Genomic DNA, 24,340 nt, shown 5'->3' on the forward strand with positions numbered 1-24,340 from the left:
TCAACATTTAAGTGTAATGTCCTCCTCTCTTGCGTCTTGATACTCCAACACTGCGTCGATGTAGTCCACAGCCAGTTTCCCTGCCCAGGATTCAAGCTTGTAGTTCTCAATGAATCCACAGTGACCACCCTTCTCTGTCGTCAACAACATCCAGTTAGGCCGCTGGAAATGATCATAGGGTATGTTGCCAGCAACACAGATCGGATCGTCCAGACTGTTGATACACAACACAGGGGAGACAACTGAATCAACGTTAGCCATTGGGTCGTTGTGCAGCCACATGTCATCAACGTCCTTGAACCCATGCATCTTGAAGTAAAGGTGACCCTCCATTTCCTCTATAGACTTTGAATTGTAAACAGCTTGGATGTCCACAACTGGCTTCAGAATATGTTCGTTCGGTTTAACCAAAGACGTTTTCACCAAATGAAGTATCAATTTCTCATATATGGTACTCATGCCCTCGATTTCTGATAGATCGAATCCCGACCCAATGAATACAGAGGGGCCGATGTACGACCTCCCAGCGTACTCACCCATATACCTACTCAGTATAGCCGTTCCTGCGGAGTAAGCAACACCAGCCATGGCAGCATTAGGGAACTTTCGGTGAATATGCTCCACACAGTAGCGAAAGTCAATTGTTTCCCCAAAGCACTGGAGACGCGGTGTTGTGAGTAAGGAACCACTATGGCCGCGCCTGTTGAACACTGCAACTCTGAATCTCCCGGCCGCCATCTTGCACACTTTGTTGATACCCTCCTTCCCTCCCCCCACCCCCGGAATTACGACCAACACGGGACTTGTGTCCGTCAGACACGCCTCGTTGTCCAACCAGTCTAGAGAAGCGAGACCACCGTCCGGTAAATGTACGTTTTCTCTCTTGTAGTTCAGAGGTGAGAGCTCAAGGCAACAGATAATTGTATGTACATGTCTATTGCCGAGTCCCAACGGCGGGATGTAAGGTTCTTTCAGCCGTGGTACTTTATTTATAATGTACTCGTGGAGTTTGGAATCACCATAGAACAGCTTCGGTGTAGACTTCCTTCGTCGGAACCAACTGTGATAGATGTAGATGGCAAGACAACTGACGCAAATAACCACAAATATCATCTCGACCCTTGCGAGAGAAACAGACCCGATGTGGAATATATTGCCGACTGTCTAACTTTGCGGCGCTTCCCAATGCTTATAAAGTAACGCTTCGGTGGCGTCGGCGTCAACACTAATTTAATGGTAATTGATCAGTCTCCACTATGAATAACAGACGTGGCCACACATGGAGAAATGTGGGCTGGTGATAATTGATATGTACCTGCGAAGAACAATGTTTACGTTAGCAATGGTTGCACGCCTGCGCAAAGTCATTGTATTGTGCGGATATAATGTCAGTAACAATTTGCCAATAACTTTGTAATTAACTTTAAATTATGACAGTAAAAGAAAAATGTAATTTGAACCTCAATTTTATGCTGGTTGGAAAAGTTCTGGGGTCCGTTCAACACAACAATCGTAGCTCTAACGTGACCATAACTTCCATTTTTAACAAAGACTAACGACCATGTACATGTCAATCGATAGATTCCACTTAAAGCAAATGATGTTGAACATTGCCAATTACACATCTGATGAATGATGGAAAAGTATTTATTTCGAGTATAGTAATGACATTCCGTATCAACTCTCAAACTGAACCGGTTTCGAGAAATGAATGCTAACCAGATGTTTCAGCGGGGTTTTTTTTACGTAACATTTCGCCACATCTGTCGTCCAAAATGAAGGAACTATTTCGGTTTTAGCAATGTGGTCCAAATATAAGTTTTTGACACTGATAAGATGCGGCTTGAGTTTGATGCTCTGCACAAATACCGATTTGATTTATTTCTATTAATAATGATCTGTATATGGGTGAGTGAGTGCGTTATTTACAATCGTATTTTGCCAACATCATGACTTGTTGGCTTCATGAGAAATCATACAACGGGGATGGGTCCCAGTCGTTTACCAATCGCTGCGCATGGATCTGGGTCTGAAACTCCGAACTCCCGAACTCCGTGAATCGACTGCCCCCTGCGACTCCCACCGCGTCAGCTATACAAATACATGTACGTGTACAAAATGCCAAAATATTTCAGTCTTTTTACAATTATTGTTCTATTTCTTATATTATGATAACGAACAAAAAAGGTTGTTATGCTCTAATTCACCACCCAGTGGCTGACAATGATAGGATTAAAAGTAAACGAAAGTCAGTATATTTTTTGTATTTTTTTACTTCAATCTAAGCGTGGGGCGGTCGGGTAGCCTAGTGGTTAAAGCGTTCGCTCGTCACGTCGAAGACCCGGGTTCGATTCCCGACATGGGTACAATGTGTGAAGCCCATTTCTGGTATCCCCCGCCGTGATATTGCTGGAAAATTACTAAAAGCGGCGTAAGACCATACTCACTTACTCAGTCTAGGCGTACGTAATTAGACCATTGTGATGCCATTTTGAAGTTCTCAAGAACTTTTAGTCTATCTGACGGATCAATAATTGTAAAATGACCAAAATATTTTGGCATTTTGTGAAGTGAATTTTTCAGGTATTTTAAACATTGACTGATTTTACACATGCACTCTAACATACAGTTGTTCCAGGGTTTAATACAAGATACAATAACTACTGGGTAACCGTAATAGTGCTGCAACCTGTTTGGACGCAATCAGTTCAATATCGAAAGAATTACAAACACATGGGAACAGTGGACAGTTGACAGCAATGTGCATAAAGGTGTGTGTATGTGTGTGTGTTACCGAATCACGCAAAGATGTCAGATCTTATCTACATTAGCATTTAAAAAGAAACATACAAAGTAAATATCATAAACTAAGATAGTTAACAATACAAGTGTTCATACACACGGTATCAGGAGAGGAGCTGTATAGACGCATTGTACACTCGAACAAAAAAGTTTCAGTTTAGTTTGACACAGTTTCCAGCAAAGACGAAAGCGTGATGGATATTATGAGCTATGTCCCATGCCATTTTCGGATGATGTTTTGTTTGTTGTTTTGCGCCGCACTCAGCGAGCGAGCCTGACCACCCAACTCAGACTAAGTATACTGACTCCGAGCCGACCAGTCCTTGTTTTAGCCCCTTAATGCCGAGTGCCAGACAGGGTAACAACAAGTACGATCTTTTAACGTATTTTGGTATGACGCGGGCGGACGATCTACCACTAGAGGTTGGTACACGTAGGTGGTCTACATGAAAAAATATAAAATGTGGAGGTGAGTAATGTCAAATATGCTTTCGCCGGATATTGAGACATTCTGCGTGCTTACACGGGGGAAATTTGCGAAGTAAGTGGATGTGTGGTTTTAAATAGGAGAATTTGTATTTGAGTCGAGGAAGAAAATAGATAAATGTTCTTGTTTCAATTTTCTGCTTCCCGCTTCATTGGAAAATATACGTGCTCCGTACACAAGTACCTAAATACCCACATCCCAATACTTACGCCTCAAACAGGGCAATGTGTGTGACGGCATGAAAATATATACAGTATGGCAGTGAATAATGTCAAATGTTTGAGACATTCTGCGTGCTTACACGTGAGAAATTAATGAAATAAGTGAAAAGATGGTTAAAAATAAGGAAAAGTATTTATTGATGTCAACCACTTTATTACGAGGAACACAACGTTGAGGAGTATAAACTTACTCCTTCATCAGGTGTTCCTCATAATACAGAAGTTGACATTCATAAATTCTCTTCCTTATGAGTATCACTTTTAAATGCCTTTCAAAGGCTTGGGTGGAATTGAATATATATTTGAGTGTAAAACCTAAAGAGATGATGCCAACTTGACTTTATCGGTATTAATTATAATTACCATTTAAAAGTAATATTTCTTATAAAATTCACTTTAACGAGGCAATGAAACATTAATCTATCATCATTCAACCCTGTACAAATATTAATTATCCACATGAAAGTAACCTTCCTACTTCACATGTATGTACATCATTTGCTTGATCATGGTGTAAGTATCTACACCGAAACGTCGCAGTCATAGAAATATCCCTACAACTATCTCTCATGTTCATCATACCATTAGTTAACCTCTTTGGTTGTAATCATACTACAGTGAACTTTTGTATAAATAAACGCGACAACAGCCTTTCATTATTCACAGGAATTCTCTGTCTAAACTGTCGATAGTACGGTTCCGACTATATGGTAAGCATGTGTTTATGAATCCCTATCAAATAGTGATGATACCAGGTGCTGCGAAAACATGTGCAATCTTCTATGTGAAATACACATGTGCGATCTTCTTTGCTTGGTAGTGTTGGGAACTTGGGGTCTGCAGTAATATAAGCCACGATATTCTTCAATGTGCACTTTAAGGCGTTTGTGAAACCCTATGCGAAATCAGAAGAACATTATGTATGTGGGAGTCAAACTATGCATATTATGCTATCTAAGTTAAACTATTGCACGATATATTTGTTATCCCCGTTCTTCATCCAGATTTCCTTTATTAACATTCACACTGGTTCTTCCTGTCCAAAAACCTTACTTTATGGGCGCCAAATATGGTCGAAGTGCAAAGGTCCGGTCATCACACTTTTAACAAAAAGGACTCGGATTGGCCACAATTTTTTTCATCATGGCTGCAATGACGGCCATATTGAAAATTAGATTCGAAAAAATTCAGATGACATGATTGGTGGGAAAAGGCATGTAAAGCTTGGGATTACTTGGAATGACTTGTTTCTAAACATTCGTCCACACATCCAGTGCCCTTGTCAGTGTTAGTGTTGTTGGTCTTCAATGGTCTTCGTCTTCCCATATGTTATAAATTATGCCATATTTTAGATATTACTGCCTTACGTATCTTGTGGGAACTTTAAAGATATGTTTCCTTCACACATCTTCTTAAGTTGGTTCAACTTTTGACATGACTCCTAAAGCTTTAGACTGGATTTGAATGCTCCATACAAAAAAATAATTCCATACAAAAAGATATGTTACTGGGTCCAGCAAATGTACCACCAAATCCTGGTCTCAAAGATAAACCATAATCCTTAATACAATCAAGGAAAGGCTTCCTGCATTTTCAAATAAAGTATTTGAGACAAGTGGAATTAGTACCAAAACCTCAAAAGATTAGCTTGACTTTCTAAAAAAAGAACCAACTTCAGTTCTGTCACAACATTTGATTTTTCAACATTGTACACCATTATCTCACATGCCAAACTTTAGGAAATAATTATTTCCTTGATCCATGTTTTTTTGGTTACAAAACAAGAAGGTATCTTTAGCTTCAGGTGTACCGATGATCTGATATCATTCAATTTCCTTCAAATAGCTTCCCTTCCACTGATTTACCCACCTGAAGCAAAGGATACAGCTCATATGTTTCATTTTTAGATCTATGCATAAAAGTTCAGAGTGACAATACACTATCCACAGGATGACAAGAGGGATGACTTCAATTTTTCCCATTATGTCAAGCAAAATTCCTGCAGCTCCAGTGTTTGGTGTTTACATTTCACAACTTTTGAGGTACAATCGGGCATGCTCTGTCTACTAGGATTTCAAGGAGCGGCATACGACGCTTGCTCAGAAGTTGTTTGATCAAAGTTACATCATAAAAGACCTCAGTACAACTTTTGAAAAGTTTTGAGGTAGACAAGTTGAGGACATTCGACGCATAGACAACAAAAATGATCTTAAATGTTATTCCCTATCTTCACTTGTACCATATGTTACCGGGTTTTTTTCAGGGACACAATTGACTTGCCTTTGCATGTTTTTATGACTGGTGCCACCGTTTGGGCAGTATAACCTCACCTTCTTGTGATCACCTGGTACAATCACTATTTGATAGTGATTCATGATATCATGATATGGTCGGAATCCTAAATTGATTCTGCAGAGATTTCTTATAGATATGGAAAGGGTTTTATCGCGTTTATAGATACCATTATTTCTTTTAAATGTATAGAAGAACGCCCGCTATACTAAGGTGGCCTGTAAACAATCGAGTCTGGACAGGTCAGTCCAGAGATAGTAGACCAGACACGATAGTGCGTTTACAGATGTTATTGAAACTAAAAGTAATAAATGTACAAGTGCAGAGATCCTTCTGCTTACAAAGACAAAAACACAAAATTTAATGTTATTATGAAACTCAGGGATTTAATATCTTCACAGCCCAAGTAAAACATACGTCAACGATGGGTGATGGGTGTAACATAATTTGAGAATCAGCAATGAAGAATTTATACATTTTATACATCATCTATCCTGAGTGAATGATTGCTAGACGCTCATGGCGAGTTACAGCATGGACAGGTAATCTGTAATCCCGAATTACTCAGTATCAGTTTAAAAAAGAAAATGAAAGTAAATCGTATCAAATGTCAAGGTTACTGAGAAAATCTTAACTGAAGCCAGCAAATTGCTCAGATGACGTAATATTATCAATTTGTTACGACATGAACAATGGATGACGTCAAAGTGTATGTTTTAACAATTGAGCACTGTGGCTTCATCAACTGACCAATCAACATTGAGAATCACTAAAATGTATTTGTGATTATATCAGAAAGTTTTGTCACACGATATCTCAACATTTAAGTGTAATGTCCTCCTCTCTTGCGTCTTGATACTCCAACACTGCATCGATGTAGTCCACAGCCAGTTTCCCTGCCCAGGATTCAAGCTTGTAGTTCTCTATGAATCCACAGTGACCACCTTTCTCTGTCGTCACCAACATCCAGTTAGGCCGCTGGAAATGATCATAGGGTATGTTGCCAGCAACACAGATCGGATCGTCCAGACTGTTGATACACAACACAGGGGAGACAACTGAATCAACGTTAGCCATTGGGTCGTTGTGCAGCCACATGTCATCAACGTCCTTGAACCCATGCATCTTGAAGTAAAGGTGACCCTCAAATTCCTCTATAGACTTTGAATTGTAAACAGCTTGGATGTCCACAACTGGCTTCAGAATAAGTTCGTTCGGTTTAACCAAAGACGTTTTCAGCATATGTAGTATAAATTTCTCATATATGGTACTCATGCCCTCGATTTCTGATAGATCGAATCCCGACCCAATGAATACAGAGGGGCCGATGTACGACCTCCCAGCGTACTCACCCATATACCTACTCAGTATAGCCGTTCCTGCGGAGTAAGCAACGCCAGCCATTGCGGCCTTAGGGAACTTCCGGTGAATATGCTCCACACAGTATCGAAAGTCACTTGTTTCCCCAAAGCACTGGAGACGCGGTGTTGTGAGTAAGGAACCACAATGACCGCGTCTGTTAAACACTACAACTCTGAATCTCCCGGCCGCCAGCTTGCACACTTTGTTAATACCCACCTTCCCTCCCCCCACCCCCGGAATTACGACCAACACGGGACTTGTGTCCGTCAGACACGCCTCGTTGTCCAACCAGTCTAGAGAAGCGAGACCACCGTCCGGTAAATGTACGTTTTCTCGCTTGTAGTTCAGAGGCGAGAAGTCCAGGCAACAGATAATTGTATGTACATGTCTATTGCCGAGTCCCAACGGCGGGGTGTATGGTTCTTTCAGCCGTGGTACTTTATTTATAATGTACTCGTGGAGTTTGGAATCACCATAGAACAGCTTCGGTGTAGACTTCCTTCGTCGGAACCAACTGTGATGAATGAAGATGGCAATAGAACTGACGCAAATAACTACAAATATCATCTCGACCCTTGCGAGAGAAACAGACCCGATGTGGAATATATATTGCCGACTGTTGAATATATATAGTAACGCTTCAGCGGCGTCGGCGTCAATACTAATTTAATGGTAATTGATGACGCTTCCCATTGCTTATATAGTAACGCTTCAGTGGCGTCGGTGTCAATACTAATTTAATGGTAATTGATGACGCTTCCCATTGCTTATATAGTAACGCTTCAGCGGCGTCGGTGTCAATACTAATTTAATGGTAATTGATGACGCTTCCCATTGCTTATATAGTAACGCTTCAGCGGCGTCGGCGTCAATACTAATTTAATAGTAATTGATGGCGCTTCCCATTGCTTATATAATAACGCTTCAGTGGCGTCGGTGTCAATACTAATTTAATGGTAATTGATGACGCTTCCCATTGCTTATATAGTAACGCTTCAGCGGCGTCGGTGTCAATACTAATTAAATGGTAATTGATGACGCTTCCCATTGCTTATATAATAACGCTTCAGTGGCGTCGGTGTCAATACTAATTTAATGGTAATTGATGACGCTTCCCATTGCTTATATAGTAACGCTTCAGCGGCGTCGGTGTCAATACTAATTAAATGGTAATTGATAAGTCTCCACTATGAAAAACAGATGGAGAAAGGTGGGCTTGGTGTTAATTGATATGTACCTGTGAAGACAATGTTAACTTGAGCAATTGTTGCCCGCCTGCGCAAAGTCATTGTATTGTGCGGATCCAATTTCAGTAACAATTTGCCAGTAACTTTGTAATTAACTGTAAATTATGACAGTAAAAGAAAAAATGTAATTTGAACCTCGATTGTATGCTTGTTGTAAGAGTCCTGGGGTCCGTTCAACACAACAATCGTAGCTCTAACGTGATCATAACTTTTAACACAGACTTACGACCATGTACATGTCAATCGATAGATTCCACTTAAAGCAAATGATATTGAACATTGCCAATTACACATCTGATGAATGATGGAAAAGTATTTATTTCGAGTATAGTAATGACCTTCCGTATCAACTCTCAAACTTAACCGGTTTCGAGAAGGAAATGAATGCTAACCAGATGCTTGAACAGGTTTTTTTTACGTAACATTTCGCCACACCTGTCATCAAAAATGAAGGAACTATTTCGGTTTTAGCAATGTGGTCCAAATATTAAAGTTTTGGACACTGATTAGATGCGGCTTGAGTTTGATGCTCTGCACAAATATAGATTTGATTTATTTCTATTAATAATGATCTGTATATGGGTGAGTGGGTGAGTGAGTGTGTTATTTAAAATCGTATTTTGGCAACATCATGACTTGTTGGCTTCATGAGAAATTATACAACGGAGATGGGTCCCAGTCGTTTACCAATCGCTGCGCATGGATCTGGGTCTGAAAAACCAAACTGCGAGTTGTGGTTTTTGAGACCGCTTGCTGCTCTGTCTGGAAACATAATTCGCCCCGTTGGGAAACCCGGCTAGAATAGATCCCCAGAAACATATAGGTAGCTATGCTGATCGAAAGACGTGATATAATGGATTAGGTAGCCACCACACCTGGTTAGTGCACGTCACCATACGCCATTGTGTAGATCGTTACTAATAATATTGATCGCAAGATTGTCTGGTCCAGGCTCGATTATTCAGAGGCCGCGGTCAAAGAGTTTGATATTGCTTAGTGGGACCTTTAACAACAAGCAAAAGACAAATAACGCTACTTTGCTTTGGTTAGCGTACCAAGATCATGAACTGACCATAGTGGTCAATGCATAAGTCTTATCGAAGATAGGACCTTTATTGAGCAGACGCTGGAAGACATGGACCATAGAATTGGACCGTGTGTCCCGAGCTCCGTGAATCGACTGCCCCTGCATTCGATTCGCGACATGAGTACAAAGTGTGAAGCCCATTTCTGGTGTCCCCCCCCCCCCCCCCCCCCCCGAATATTACTAAAAGCAGCGTAATACCATACTCACTCACTCATGTGATGTTTTTAGGCCATTTTGAAGTCCTCAAGAACTTTTTGTCTTTCTGACGGAACAATAATTGTAGAATGACCAAAATAATTTGGCATTTTGTGAAGTGAAAATTTCAGTTATCTTAAACTTTGACTGATTTTACACATGCACTGTAACATACAGTTGTTCCAGGGATTAATACAAGATACAGTAACTACTGGGTTACCGTTAGATCTAATACATAGCTGCAACCTGATCAGACGCAATCATTTCAATATCAAAAGAATTACAAACAAAGTTAACAGTGGAATGACAGCAATGTACATAAAGGTGTGTGTAACCGAATCACGCATAGATGTCAGATCTTATCTACATTTGCATGAATAGGTCAGGAACTTTGAAGTTGACGAATGATAAAGTAGCGAATTTTTTCTTTATCATACTGTCACAACAACGTTTCGGTATAGATCCTTACACCGTAGTAAAACGAGTACAGTCTTACTTGAGAATGGTATAAGGATTTTTAACGAATGTCGCTGTTGCAATATAATAAAGAAGTTGTTATCCATAAATATTTTGTCTACTTTTTCAAAAACCATAATGTACACCGTACTGGAAACAACATGGAAGTGACTGGTCTTGTTTAAAGTTTCCGCTTCCCAGACCCACACAACATGTTAGTTAATCAATACTTTATTGGTATATACGTGCTACGCACACGTGTATCTAAATACCCACAGCCCAATACAATTGCCCCAAGGAAGGCAACGTGGTGACACGAAAGTATTTAGATTCACATTCAGTTTATTCAGAATTCAAGGCCATCCGACCAACAGTACATTCATATATCTAACATGTATAGATGTATCTTAATATCTCTTTTGATACAAAGAACCTTGTACCAAAATTTTGACAATTAAAGAAATTTTGTGAATTTAAATATGTACATAGGTTTGCTGCAGCCAATATGAAATTAGAATTAGCTGCAATGTCTTGCAAATTCCAAATTACGTTCTACTGCATAACATGTGCAATAAAATAAAACATGACTTTCATCTTCTATTAAGAAACAGGTTTTACAAAAACAACTTCAAGATCATATATTCCAAGGGGATTCATACATGATTTGAATTTTAACAAAGCCTTTTCTTATAACACACAACGCTAATATCTGTTAAATACAGTTCACATTCAGATATAGATATACAGAAAGAGTAGATTCAAGAGATTTTCGGTCACACATCGCGGCATCTTGTTCAGCAAGTCTACAATATGTTGCCGAAATAACACAACAAACATATTACAACTTCCTACTTCTTGCCACAACTAAATATAAACACAAACCTATTTGGAAAGAAGATTTTTAACATGAGTGGCCCAATTCGGACGGCTTCTATCAGATGTATTTTTAACATTATGTAACACTGGTAGGTATATGTATCATTGGACATAACATAGGTGGGTGAGATGAAATGGGGTTTAACGTCGCGTCCAAGATTATTACACTTATATAGCGACATGCATGCATGCATGTGTGTGTGTGTGTGTGTGTGTGTGTGTGTGTGTGTGTGTGTGTGTGTGTGTGTGTGTGTGTGTCTGATTGTTCTAGTCCGGACAGATGCCGATTTATAGTGCTAGCCCAATGAGATACCATGCAGCAGTTTAACATGAATACCCAACTCAGACAGAGTGTACTGACTCCGAGCCGACCAGTCCTTGTTTTAGCCCCTTAATGCCGAGCGCCAGACAGGGTAACAACAAGCACCATCTTTTAACTTTTTTTTGTATGACGCGGCCGGGGATCGATCCCGGACCTTCCCTTCACCCGGGCTGACGCTCTACCACTAGAGGTTGGTACACGTAGGTGATCTACATGAAACTATATAAAATGTGGAGGTGGGTAATGTCAAATATGTTTTCGCTGAGTATTGAGACATTCTGCGTACTTACACGGGGGAAATTTGCGAATTAAGTGGATGTTTGGTTAGAAATTGGAGAATTTGTATTTGAGTCGAAAAAGAAAATAGAAAATTGTTCTTGTATCAATTTTCCGCTTCCCACTTCATTGGAAAATATACGTGCTCCGTACACAAGCCCCTAAATACCCACATCCCAATACTGACGCCTCAATCAGGGCAATGTGTGTGGTGGCTTTGAAATATATAAAGTATGGAAGTGAATAATGACAAATGTGTTCGAGACATTCTGCGCGCTTACACGTGAGAAATTAATGAAATAAGTGAATAAATGGTTAAAAATAAAGAAAAGAATTTATTGATGTCAACTACTTTATTATGAGGAACACAACGTTGAGGAATATATACTTATTAACCCTGAAATACACATGTGATGTGCGATCTTCTTGGGTTGGTGGTGTTGGGAACTTGGGGTCTGCAGTAATAATATCCACAATATTCTTCAATGTGCACTTTAAGGGCGTTTGTGAAACCCTATGCGAAATCAGAATCGGTCTTCAGAAGATTATGTATGTGGGAATCAAGCGATGCATGTTATGCTATCTAAGGTAAACTATTGCACGATATATTTGCTATTCCCGTTCTTCATCCAGATTTCCTCTATTAACATTCACACTGGTTCTTCCTGTCCAAAAACCTTACTTTATGGGCGGCATATATGGTCGAAGTGCAAAGGTCCGGTCATTTCATTTTTAACAAAAAGGACTCGGATTTGGAACAATTCCTTTTAATGGCTGCAATGTCAGCCGTATTGAAAATTAGGTTCGAAACAAATTCAGATGACATTATTGGTGGGAAAAGGCATGTACAGCTTGGGATTCCTTGGAATGACTTGTATCTAAACGTTCGTCCACACATCCAGTGCCCTTGTCAGTGTAGTGTTGTTGATCTGCCCTGGTCTTTGTTTTCCCATATGTTATAAATTATGCCATAATTTAGATATGACTGCCTTAAGTATCTAGTAGGAACTTCAAAGACATGTTTCCTTCACGCATCTTCTTAAGTTGGTTCAACATTTGGCATGACTCTTAAACCTTTAGATTGGATTCGAATGCTCCATACAAAAAATAATTCCATACAAAAAGATCTATTACTGGGTCCAGCAAATGTACCACCAAATCCTGGTCTTAAAGATAAACCATAATCCTTAATACAATCAAGGAAGGGCTTCCTGTATTTTCACAGAAAGTATTTGAGGCAAGTGGCATTAGTACCAAAACCTCAAAAGATTAGCTTGACTTTCTCAGAAAAGAACCAACTTCAGTTCGGTCAAAACATTTGATTTTTCAACTTTGTTCACAGTTATCTCACACGGCAAACTTTAGGAAATAATTCATTCTTTGATCCATGGAGCGTTTGTTACAAAACATGAAGTGTATCTTCAGGTTCAGGTATATCGAGGATCTGATATCATTCAATTTCCTTCAAATAGCTTCCCTTCCACTGATTTACCCACCTGTAGCAAAGGATACAGCTCATATGTTTCCTATTTAGATCTATGCATAAACGTTCAGGGTGACAAAACACTCTCCACAAAACTGTATGACAAGAAGGATGATTTCAACTTTTCGCGTTATGTCAAGCAATATTCCTGCAGTCCCAGTGTTTATATTTCACTTTTGAGGTACAATCGAGTATGCTCTTTCTACTAGGATTACAAGGAGCGTCATACAACGCTTGCTAAAAAATTGTTTGATCAAAGTTACATAATAAAAGGCCTCAGTAAAACTTTTGAAAAGTTTTGAGGTAGACAAGTGGAGGACACTCGACGCATAGACGACAAAAATTATCTCGAAAAATGTTATTCCCTATTTTTACTTGTACCATATGTTCCAGGTTTTTTTCAGGGAAATGATTGACTTGCCTTTGCATGTTTTTGTGACTGATGCCACCGCTTGGGCAGTTTACCCTCACCTTCTCGTGATCACGTGGTATATTCAATATTTGATAGTGATTCATGGTATCATGATATAGGCGAAATCTTAAATCGATTCTGCAGAGATTTCTTATGGATATGGAAAGGGTTTTGTCGCGTTTATATATACCATTATTTCTTTAAAATGTTAAAACTGCGTAAAAAATAAGCTATTGTTTGCGTCATTGGTAACAAACAGTACTGAGACGCGAAAACGCTCTAAATAGAACCCCAAATTCCGTGAATCTAGGATTCAAACCCACGACCCAGGAGGTCAAAGGGATGGGACCCCTGATAACCTTCTCAGTCAGCCATACGTACATCAATCAATCAACATGTCATTATGGTGACATTTCTAAAATGTACATTTGATATTTCTCAGTAATATCAAGAATTTGCCCCAAATACAAAACGCCAACGTCAGAGTATAATCAGTGTCGATTATCTGCCGAAACAGATTCTTGACCAATGTCCAGTAAAAAAGGAAGTTTTTGTTAACTTACGCTGTATAGAAGTACGCCCGCTATACTAAGGTGGCCTGTAAACAATCGAGTCAGTCCAGAGATTGTAGACCAGACAATTTAGCGACACGATAGTGCGTTTACTGATGTTATTGAAACTAAAAATGATAAATGTACAAGTGCAGAGATCCTTCTGCTGACAAAGAAAGAAACACAAAAGATATATTATTATGAAACTCAGGGATTTAATATCTACGCAGTTCAAGTAAAACATACGTCAACGATGGGCGATGGGTGTAACATAATTTGAGAATCAACAATGAGGAATTACACATCATCTATTCTGAGTGAATGATTGCTTGACGCTCATGGCGAGTTACAGCATGGACAGGTAATCTGTAATCCCGAATTACTCAGTATCAGTTTAAAAAAGAAAATGAAGGTAAATCGTATCAAATGTCAAGGTTACTGAGAAAATCTTAACTGAAGCCAGCAAATTGCTCACATGACGTAATATTATCAATTTGTTACGACATGAACAATGGCTGACGTCAAAGTGTATGTTTTAACAATTGAGCACTGTGGCTTCATCAACTGACCAATCAACATTGAGAATCACTAAAATGTATTTGTAATTATATCAGAAAGATTTGTCACACGATATCTCAACATTTAAGTGTAATGTCCTCCTCTCTTGCGTCTTGATACTCCAACACTGCATCGATGTAGTCCACAGCCAGTTTCCCTGCCCAGGATTCAAGCTTGTAGTTCTCTATGAATCCACAGTGACCACCTTTCTCTGTCGTCACCAACATCCAGTTAGGCCGCTGGTACTCATGCCCTCGATTTCTGATAGATCGAATCCCGATCCAATGAATACAGAGGGGCCGATGTACGACCTCCCAGCGTACTCACCCAAATACCTACTCAGTACAGCCGTTCCTGCGGAGTAAGCAACGCCAGCCATTGCGGCCTTAGGGAACTTCCGGTGAATATGCTCCACACAGTATCGAAAGTCACTTGTTTCCCCAAAGCACTGGAGACGCGGTGTTGTGAGTAAGGAACCACAATGACCGCGTCTGTTAAACACTACAACTCTGAATCTCCCGGCCGCCATCTTGCACACTTTGTTAATACCCTCCTTCCCTCCCCCCACCCCCGGAATTACGACCAACACGGGACTTGTGTCCGTCAGACACGCCTCGTTGTCCAACCAGTCTAGAGAGGCGAGACCACCGTCCGGTAAATGTACGTTTTCTCGCTTGTAGTTCAGAGGCGAGAACTCCAGGCAACAGATAATTGTATGTAAATGTCTATTGCCGAGTCCCAACGGCGGGGTGTAAGGTTCTTTCAGCCGTGGTACTTTATTTATAATGTACTCGTGGAGTTTGGAATCACCATAGAACAGCTTCGGTGTAGACTTCCTTCGTCGGAACCAACTGTGATAGATGTAGATGGCAAGACAACCGACGCAAATAACCACAAATATCATCTCGACCCTTGCGAGAGAAACAGACCCGATGTGGAATATATATTGCCGACTGTTGAATATATATAGTAACGCTTCAGCGGCGTCGGCGTCAATACTAATTTAAAAGTAATTGTTGACGCTTCCCATTGCTGATATAGTAACGCTTCAGTGGCGTCGGTGTCAATACTAATTTAATGGTAATTGATGACGCTTCCCATTGCTTATATAGTAACGCTTCAGTGGCGTCGGTGTCAATACTAATTTAATGGTAAATGATGACGCTTCCCATTGCTTATATAGTAACGCTTCAGTGGCGTCGGTGTCAATACTAATTTAATGGTAATTGATGACGCTTCCCATTGCTTATATAGTAACGCTTCAGTGGCGTCGGTTTCAATACTAATTTAATGGTAATTGATGACGCTTCCCATTGCTTATATAGTAACGCTTCAGTGGCGTCGGTGTCAATACTAATTTAATGGTAATTGATGACGCTTCCCATTGCTTATATAGTAACGCTTCAGTGGCGTCGGTTTCAATACTAATTTAATGGTAATTGATGACGCTTCCCATTGCTTATATAGTAACGCTTCAGCGGCGTCGGTGTCAATACTAATTAAATGGTAATTGATAAGTCTCCACTATGAAAAACAGATGGAGAAAGGTGGGCTTGGTGTTAATTGATATGTACCTGTGAAGACAATGTTAACTTGAGCAATTGTTGCACGCCTGCGCAAAGTCATTGTATTGTGCGGATCCAATTTCAGTAACAATTTGCCAGTTACTTTGTAATTAACTGTAAATTATGACAGTTAAAGAAAAATGTAATTTGAACCTCGATTTTATGCTGGTTGCAAAAGTCCTGGGGTCCGTTCAACACAACAATCGTAGCTCTAACGTGATCATAACTCCCATTTTTAACAAAGAATTACGACCATGTACATGTCAATCGATAGATTCCACTTAAAGCAAATGATATTAAACATTGCCAATTACACATCTGATGAATGATGGAAAAGTATTTATTTCGAGTATAGTAATGACATTCCGTATCAACTCTCAAACTGAACCTGTTTCGAGAAATGAATGCTAACCAGATGTTTCAGCGGGGTTTTTTTTACGTAACATTTCGCCACATCTGTCGTCCAAAATGAAGGAACTATTTCGGTTTTAGCAATGTGGCCCAAATATTAAAGTTTTTGATACTGATTAGATGCGGCTGGAGTTTGATGCTCTGCACAAATATAGATTTGATTTATTTCTATTAATAATGATCTGTATATGGGTGAGTGGGTGAGTGAGTGTGTTATTTACAATCGTATTTTGGCAACATCATGACTTGTTGGCTTCATGAGAAATCATACAACGGAGATGGGTCCCAGTCGTTTACCAGTCGCTGCGCATGGATCTGGGGCAGAGTTGTGGTTTTTGAGACCGCTTGCTGCTCTGTCTGGGAAACTTATTTGCCCCATTGGAAAACCTGGCTAGAATAGATCCCCAGAAACATATAGGTAGCTATGCTGATCGAAAGACGCGACATAATGGATTAGGTAGCCACACCTGGTTTGTGCACGTCATCATACGCCGACAGTGTCGATCGTTACTTAATAATATTGATCGCAAGATTGTCTGGTCCAGGCTCGAGTATTCAGAGGCCGCGGCCATAGAGTTTAGTATTGCTTAGTGGGGCCTAAACAACAAGCAAAAGACAAACGACGTCACTTTGCTTTGATTAACGTACCAAGGTCATGAACTGACCGTAGTGGACAATGCATAAGTCTTATTGAAGATAGGACCTTTATTGAGCGGACACTGGAAGACATGGACCAAAGAGTTGGACCGTGTGTCCCGAACTCCGTGAATTGACTGCCCCCTGCGACTCCCACCGCGTCAGCTATACAAATACAAGAACAAGTAACAGTCAATGTGTAAAATGACTGAAATTTGCACTTAAGTGTCTTTTTACAATTATTGTTCTATTTCTTATACTATGGTAACGAACAAAAAACGTTCTTATTCTCTAATTCATCACCCTGTCGCTGAAAATGATAGGATTAAAAGAAATTAAACGAAAGTAATGTATATTTTTGAATTTTTTACTTCAACCTGAGCGTTGGGCGGTCGGGTAGCTTTGTGGTTAAAGCGTTCGCTCGTCACACCGAAGACCCGGGTTCGGTTCCCGACATGGGTACAAAGTGTGAAGCCCATTTCTGGTGTTCCCCGCCGTGATATTGCTGGAAAATTACTAAAAGCGGTGTAAGACCATACTAACTCACTCAGTCTAGGCGTACGTAATGAGTCCATTGTGATATTCATAAGCCAACATGCAAAGAAACATACAAAGTAGATATCATAAACCTAAAATAATTAACAATACAAGTATTCATACACACGGCACCAGGAGAGGAGCTGTATATACGCATTGTACACTCGAACAAAAATAGTTTCAGTTTAGTTTGACACAGTTTCAAGCAAAGACGAAAGCGTGATTGATATTATGAGCAATGTCCAGTGCCATCTTCGGATGATGTTTTGTTTGTTGTTTTACGCCGCACTCAGCAATATCTAGCTATAAGACTGCAGTCCGTAAATAATCGAGTCTGAAACAGACAATCCGGTGATTGACATCATGAGCATGGATCCAATCAATTGGGATACGATGACGTGCATCAATTCAAGTCAGCGAGCCTGACCACCCCACTCAGACTAAGTATACCGACTCCGAGCCGACCAGTCCTTGTTTTAGCCCCTTAATGCCGAGCGCCAAACAGGGTAACAACAAGTACCATATTTAACGTCTTTTGGCATGACGCGGCGGAGGATCGATCCCGGAACTTCCGCTCTACCCCTAGAGGTAGGTACACGTAGGTGGTCTACATTAAACTATATAAAATGTTGAGGTGAGTAATGTCAAATATGCTTTCGCTGAATATTGAGACATTCTGCGTGCTTCCACGGGGGAAATTTGCGAAATGAGTGGGTGTGTGGTTAGAAATAGGAGAATTTGTATTTGAGTCGAAAATGAAAGTAGATAATTGTTCTTGTATCAATTTTACGCTTCCCACTTCATTGGAAAATATACGTGGTCCGTACACAAGTACCTAAATACACACATCCTAATACTATCAGGGCAATGTGTGTGACGGCATGAAAATATATACAGTATGGAAGTGAATATTGACAAGTGTGATTGAGACATTCTGCGTGCTTACACGTGAGAAATTAATGAAATAAGTGATTAAATGGTTAAAAATAAGGAAAAGAATATATTGATGTCAACTACTTTATTATGAGGAACACAACGTTGAGGAGTATATACTTACTCCTTCGTCAGGTTTTCCTCACAATACAGAAGTTGACATTTATAAATTCTCTTCCTCATGGGTATCACTTTTAAATGCCTTTCAAAGGCTTGGGTAGAAATAGACTATATATTTGAGTGTAAAACCTAAAGAGATGATGCAAACTTGACTTTATCGGTATTAATTATAATTACCATTTCAAAGTAATATTTTTTACTAAAATTCACTTTAACGAGGCAATGAAACATTAATCTATCATCATTCAACCCTGTACAAATATTAATTATCCACAGGAAAGTAACCTTCCTACTTCACATGTATGTACATCATTTGCTTGATAATGGTGTAAGTAGCTTCACCGAAACGTCGCAGTCATAGAAATATCCCTACAACTATCTCTCATGTTCATCATACCATTAGAGGGGCGGTCGGGTAGCCTAGTGGTTAAAGCGTTGGCTCGTCACGCCGAAGACCCGGGTTCGATTCCCGACATGGGTACAATGTGTGAAGCCCATTTCTGGTGTCCCCCGCCGTGATATTGCTGTAATATTGCTAAAACCGGCGTAAAACCATACTCACTCACTCACTCATACCATTAGTTAACCTCTTTGGTTGTAATCATACTACAGCGAACTTTTGTATAAATAAACGCGACAACACCCTTTATTTACAGGATTTCTCTGTCTAAACTGTCAATAGTACGATTCCGACTATATGGTGAGCATGTGTTTATGAATCCCTATCAAATAGTGATGATACCAGGTGCTGCGAAAACATGTGCAATCTTCTATGTGAAATACAGATGTGCGATCTTCTTGGCTTGGTGGTGTTGGGAACTTGGGGTCTGCAGTAATATTATCCACGATATTCTTCAATGTGCACGTTAAGGGCGTTTATGAAACCCTATGCGAAATCAGAAGAACATTATGTATGTGGGAGTCAAACTATGCATATTATGCTATCTAAGTTAAACTATTGCACGATATATTGTTATCCCCGTTCTTCATCCAGATTTCCTTTATTAACATTCACACTGGTTCTTCCTGTCCAAAAACCTTACTTTATGGGCGCCAAATATGGTCGAAGAGCAAAGGTCCGGTCATCATATTTTTAACAAAAAGGACTCGGATTGGCCACAATTTTTTTCATCATGGCTGCAATGTCGGCCATATTGAAAATTAGATTCGAAATAAATTCAGATGACATGATTGGTGGGAAAAGGCATGTAAAGCTTGGGATTACTTGGAATGACTTGTTTCTAAACATTCGTCCACACATCCGGTGCCCTTGTCAGTGTTAGTGTTGTTGGTCTTCAATGGTCTTCGTCTTCCCATATGTTATAAATTATGCCATATTTTAGATATTACTGCCTTACGTATCTTGTGGGAACTTTAAAGATATGTTTCCTTCACACATCTTCTTAAGTTGGTTCAACTTTTAAAATGACTCCTAAAGCTTTAGACTGGATTTGAATGCTCCATACAAAAGAATAATTCCATACAAAAAGATATGTTACTGGGTCCAGCAAATGTACCACCAAATCCTGGTCTCAAAGATAAACCATAATCCTTAATACAATCAAGGAAAGGCTTCCTGCATTTTCAAATAAAGTATTTGAGACAAGTGGAATTAGTACCAAAACCTCCAAAGAAAAGCTTGACTTTCTAAAAAAAGAACCAACTTCAGTTCTGTCAAAACATTTGATTTTTCAACTTTGTACACCATTATCTCACATGGCAAACTTTAGGAAATAATTCTTTCCTTGATCCATGTTTTTTTGGTTACAAAACAAGAAGTGTATCTTCAGCTTCAGGTGTACCGATGATCTGATATCATTCAATTTCCTTCAAATAGCTTCCCTTCCACTGATTTACCCACCTGAAGCAAAGGATACAGCTCATATGTTTCATTTTTAGATCTATGCATAAATGTTCAGAGTGACAATACACTATCCACAGGATGACAAGAAGGATGACTTCAATTTTTCCCATTATGTCAAGCAAAATTCCTGCAGCGCCAGTGTTTGGTGTTTACATTTCACAACTTTTGAGGTACAATCGGGCATGCTCCGTCTACTAGGATTTCAAGGAGCGGCATACGACGCTTGCTCAGAAGTTGTTTGATCAGAGTTACATCATAAAAGACCTCAGTACAACTTTTGAAAAGTTTTGAGGTAGACAAGTTGAGGACATTCGACGCATAGACAACAAAAATGATCTCAAATGTTATTCCCTATCTTCACTTGTACCATATGTTACCGGGGTTTTTTTCAAGGACACAATTGACTTGCCTTTGCATGTTTTTATGACTGGTGCCACCGTTTGGGCAGTATAACCTCACCTTCTTGTAATCACCTGGTACAATCACTATTTGATAGTGATTCATGATATCATGATATGGTCGGAATCCTAAATTGATTCTGCAGAGATTGCTTATAGATATGGAAAGGGTTTTATCGCGTTTATAGATACCATTATTTCTTTTACATGTATAGAAGTACGCCCGCTATACTAAGGTGGCTTGTAAACAATCGAGTCTGGACCAGTCAGTCCAGAGATAGTAGACTAGACAATTCAGCGACACGATAGTGCGTTTACTGATGTTATTGAAACTAAAAGTAATAAATGTACAAGTGCAAAGATCCTTCTGCTTACAAAGAAAGAAACACAAAATTAAATATTATTATGAAACTCAGGGATTTAATATTTCCGCAGTTCAATTAAAACATACGTCAACGATGGGTGATGGGTGTAACATAATTTGAGAATCAACAATGAAGAATTACACATCATCTATCCTTGGCGCTCATGGCGAGTTACAGCATGGACAGGTAATCTGTAATTCCGAATAACTCAGTATCAGTTTAAAAAAGAAAATGAAGGTAAATCGTATCAAATGTCAAGGTTACTGAGAAAATCTTAACTGAAGCAAGCAAATTGCTCACATGACGTAATATTATCAATTTGTTACGACATGAACAATGGATGACGTCAAGGTGTATGTTTTAATAATTAAGCACTGTGGCTTCATCAACTGACGATTCAACATTGAGAATCACTAAAATGTATTTGTGATTATATCAGAAAGTTTTGTCACACGATATCTCAACATTTAAGTGTAATGTCCTCCTCTCTTGCGTCTTGGTACTCCAACACTGCATCGATGTAGTCCACAGCCAGTTTCCCTGCCCAGGATTCAAGCTTGTAGTTCTCTATGAATCCACAGTGACCACCTTTCTCTGTCGTCACCAACATCCAGTTAGGCCGCTGGAAATGATCATAGGGTATGTTGCCAGCAACACAGATCGGATCGTCCAGACTGTTGATACACAACACAGGGGAGACAACTGAATCCACGTTAGCCATTGGGTCGTTGTGCAGCCACATGTCATCAACGTCCTTGAACCCATGCATCTTGAAGTAAAGGTGACCCTCAAATTCCTCTATAGACTTTGAATTGTAAACAGCTTGGATGTCCACAACTGGCTTCAGAATAAGTTCGTTCGGTTTAACCAAAGACGTTTTCAGCATATGTAGTATAAATTTCTCATATATGGTACTCATGCCCTCGATTTCTGATAGATCGAATCCCGACCCAATGAATACAGAGGGGCCGATGTACGACCTCCCAGCGTACTCACCCATATACCTACTCAGTATAGCCGTTCCTGCGGAGTAAGCAACGCCAGCCATTGCGGCCTTAGGGAACTTCCGGTGAATATGCTCCACACAGTATCGAAAGTCACTTGTTTCCCCAAAGCACTGGAGACGCGGTGTTGTGAGTAAGGAACCACAATGACCGCGTCTGTTGAACACTACAACTCTGAATCTCCCGGCCGCCATCTTGCACACTTTGTTGATACCCTCCTTCCCTCCCCCCACCCCCGGAATTACGACCAACACGGGACTTGTGTCCGTCAGACACGCCTCGTTGTCCAACCAGTCTAGAGAAGCGAGACCACCGTCCGGTAAATGTACGTTTTCTCGCTTGTAGTTCAGAGGCGAGAACTCCAGGCAACAGATAATTGTATGTACATGTCTATTGCCTAATCCCAACGGCGGGGTGTAAGGTTCTTTCAGCCGTGGTACTTTATTTATAATGTACTCGTGGAATTTTGAATCACCATAGAACAGCTTCGGTGTAGACTTCCTTCGTCGGAACCAACTGTGATGGATGAAGATGGCAATACAACTGACGCAAATAACCACAAATATCATCTCGACCCTTGCGAGAGAAACAGACCCGATGTGGAATATATATTGCCGACTGTTGAATATATATAGTAACGCTTCAGCGGCGTCGGCGTCAATACTAATTTAATAGTAATTGATGACGCTTCCCAATGCTTATATAGTAACGCTTCAGCGGCGTCGGCGTCAATACAAATTTAATAGTAATTGATGACGCTTCCCAATGCTTATATAGTAACGCTTCAGCGGCGTCGGTGTCAATACTAATTAAATGGTAATTGATGACGCTTCCCATTGCTTATATAGTAACGCTTCAGCGGCGTCGGTGTCAATACTAATTTAATGGTAATTGATGACGCTTCCCATTGCTTATATAGTAACGCTTCAGCGGCGTCGGCGTCAATACTAATTTAATGGTAATTGATGGCGCTTCCCATTGCTTATATAATAACGCTTCAGTGGCGTCGGTGTCAATACTAATTTAATGGTAATTGATGACGCTTCCCATTGCTTATATAATAACGCTTCAGTGGCGTCGGTGTCAATACTAATTTAATGGTAATTGATGACGCTTCCCATTGCTTATATAGTAACGCTTCAGCGGCGTCGGTGTCAATACTAATTAAATGGTAATTGATGACGCTTCCCATTGCTTATATAATAACGCTTCAGTGGCGTCGGTGTCAATACTAATTTAATGGTAATTGATGACGCTTCCCATTGCTTATATAGTAACGCTTCAGTGGCGTCGGTGTCAATACTAATTAAATGGTAATTGATAAGTCTCCACTATCAAAACAGATGGAGAAAGGTGGGCTTGGTGTTAATTGATATGTACCTGTGAAGACAATGTTAACTTGAGCAATTGTTGCACGCCTGCGCAAAGTCATTGTATTGTGCGGATCCAATTTCAGTAACAATTTGCCAGTTACTTTTTAATTAACTGTAAATTATGACAGTAAAAGAAAAATGTAATTTGAACCTCAATTTTATGCTGGTTGGAAAAGTTCTGGGGTCCGTTCAACACAACAATCGTAGCTCTAACGTGACCATAACTTCCATTTTTAACAAAGACTTACGACCATGTACATGACAATCGATAGATTCCACTTAAAGCAAATGATGTTGAACATTGCCAATTACACATCTGATGAATGATGGAAAAGTATTTATTTCGAGTATAGTAATGACATTCCGTATCAACTCTCAAACTGAACCGGTTTCGAGAAATGAATGCTAACCAGATGTTTCAGCGGGTTAGTTTTATGTAACATTTTGCCACATCTGTCTTCCAAAATGAAGGAACTATTTCGGTTTTAGCAATGTGGCCCAAATATT

General features: G+C 39.8%; 4 protein-coding genes across 4 annotated transcripts; all 4 read right to left on the minus strand.

Moving 5' to 3' along the window:
* LOC124116450 (phospholipase ABHD3-like) lies at positions 1-1,113 on the minus strand. Its single transcript, XM_046477788.2, has one exon. The coding sequence runs from the start codon at positions 1,111-1,113 to the stop codon at positions 1-3; it is 1,113 nt and encodes a 370-aa protein (XP_046333744.2).
* Positions 1,114-6,618: 5,505 nt separating this feature from the next.
* Positions 6,619-7,731, minus strand: LOC125382932 (phospholipase ABHD3-like). Its single transcript, XM_048401299.1, has one exon. The coding sequence runs from the start codon at positions 7,729-7,731 to the stop codon at positions 6,619-6,621; it is 1,113 nt and encodes a 370-aa protein (XP_048257256.1).
* Positions 7,732-14,267: 6,536 nt separating this feature from the next.
* On the minus strand, positions 14,268-15,531 carry LOC125382933 (phospholipase ABHD3-like). The gene is made up of 2 exons (XM_048401300.1): positions 14,963-15,531; positions 14,268-14,888 (listed from the first exon to the last, which is right to left on the minus strand). Exons 1-2 carry the CDS (start codon positions 15,529-15,531, stop codon positions 14,705-14,707), a joined length of 753 nt encoding a protein of 250 aa, XP_048257257.1. The 3' UTR covers positions 14,268-14,704.
* Positions 15,532-21,916: 6,385 nt separating this feature from the next.
* Positions 21,917-23,029, minus strand: LOC125382934 (phospholipase ABHD3-like). The gene has a single exon (XM_048401301.1). The coding sequence runs from the start codon at positions 23,027-23,029 to the stop codon at positions 21,917-21,919; it is 1,113 nt and encodes a 370-aa protein (XP_048257258.1).
* Between the last annotated feature and the right edge of the window lie 1,311 nt (positions 23,030-24,340).

This window comes from Haliotis rufescens, unplaced genomic scaffold, assembly GCF_023055435.1.
Source record: "Haliotis rufescens isolate VD_foot unplaced genomic scaffold, xgHalRufe1.0.p SCAF_21, whole genome shotgun sequence".
Lineage (NCBI taxonomy): Eukaryota > Metazoa > Mollusca > Gastropoda > Lepetellida > Haliotidae > Haliotis > Haliotis rufescens.

Excerpts from the sequence above, each read along its gene's own strand:
- LOC125382933 (XM_048401300.1), bottom strand. The coding sequence starts at position 15,531 with ATGATATTTGTGGTTATTTGCGTCGGTTGTCTTGCCATCTACATCTAT. Across the intron at positions 14,889-14,962 it reads GGAACGGCTGTACTGAGTAG|AAATCGAGGGCATGAGTACC; the intron begins GTATTTGGGTGA and ends TCGATCTATCAG.
- LOC125382932 (XM_048401299.1), bottom strand. The coding sequence starts at position 7,731 with ATGATATTTGTAGTTATTTGCGTCAGTTCTATTGCCATCTTCATTCAT.
- LOC125382934 (XM_048401301.1), bottom strand. The coding sequence starts at position 23,029 with ATGATATTTGTGGTTATTTGCGTCAGTTGTATTGCCATCTTCATCCAT.
- LOC124116450 (XM_046477788.2), bottom strand. The coding sequence starts at position 1,113 with ATGATATTTGTGGTTATTTGCGTCAGTTGTCTTGCCATCTACATCTAT.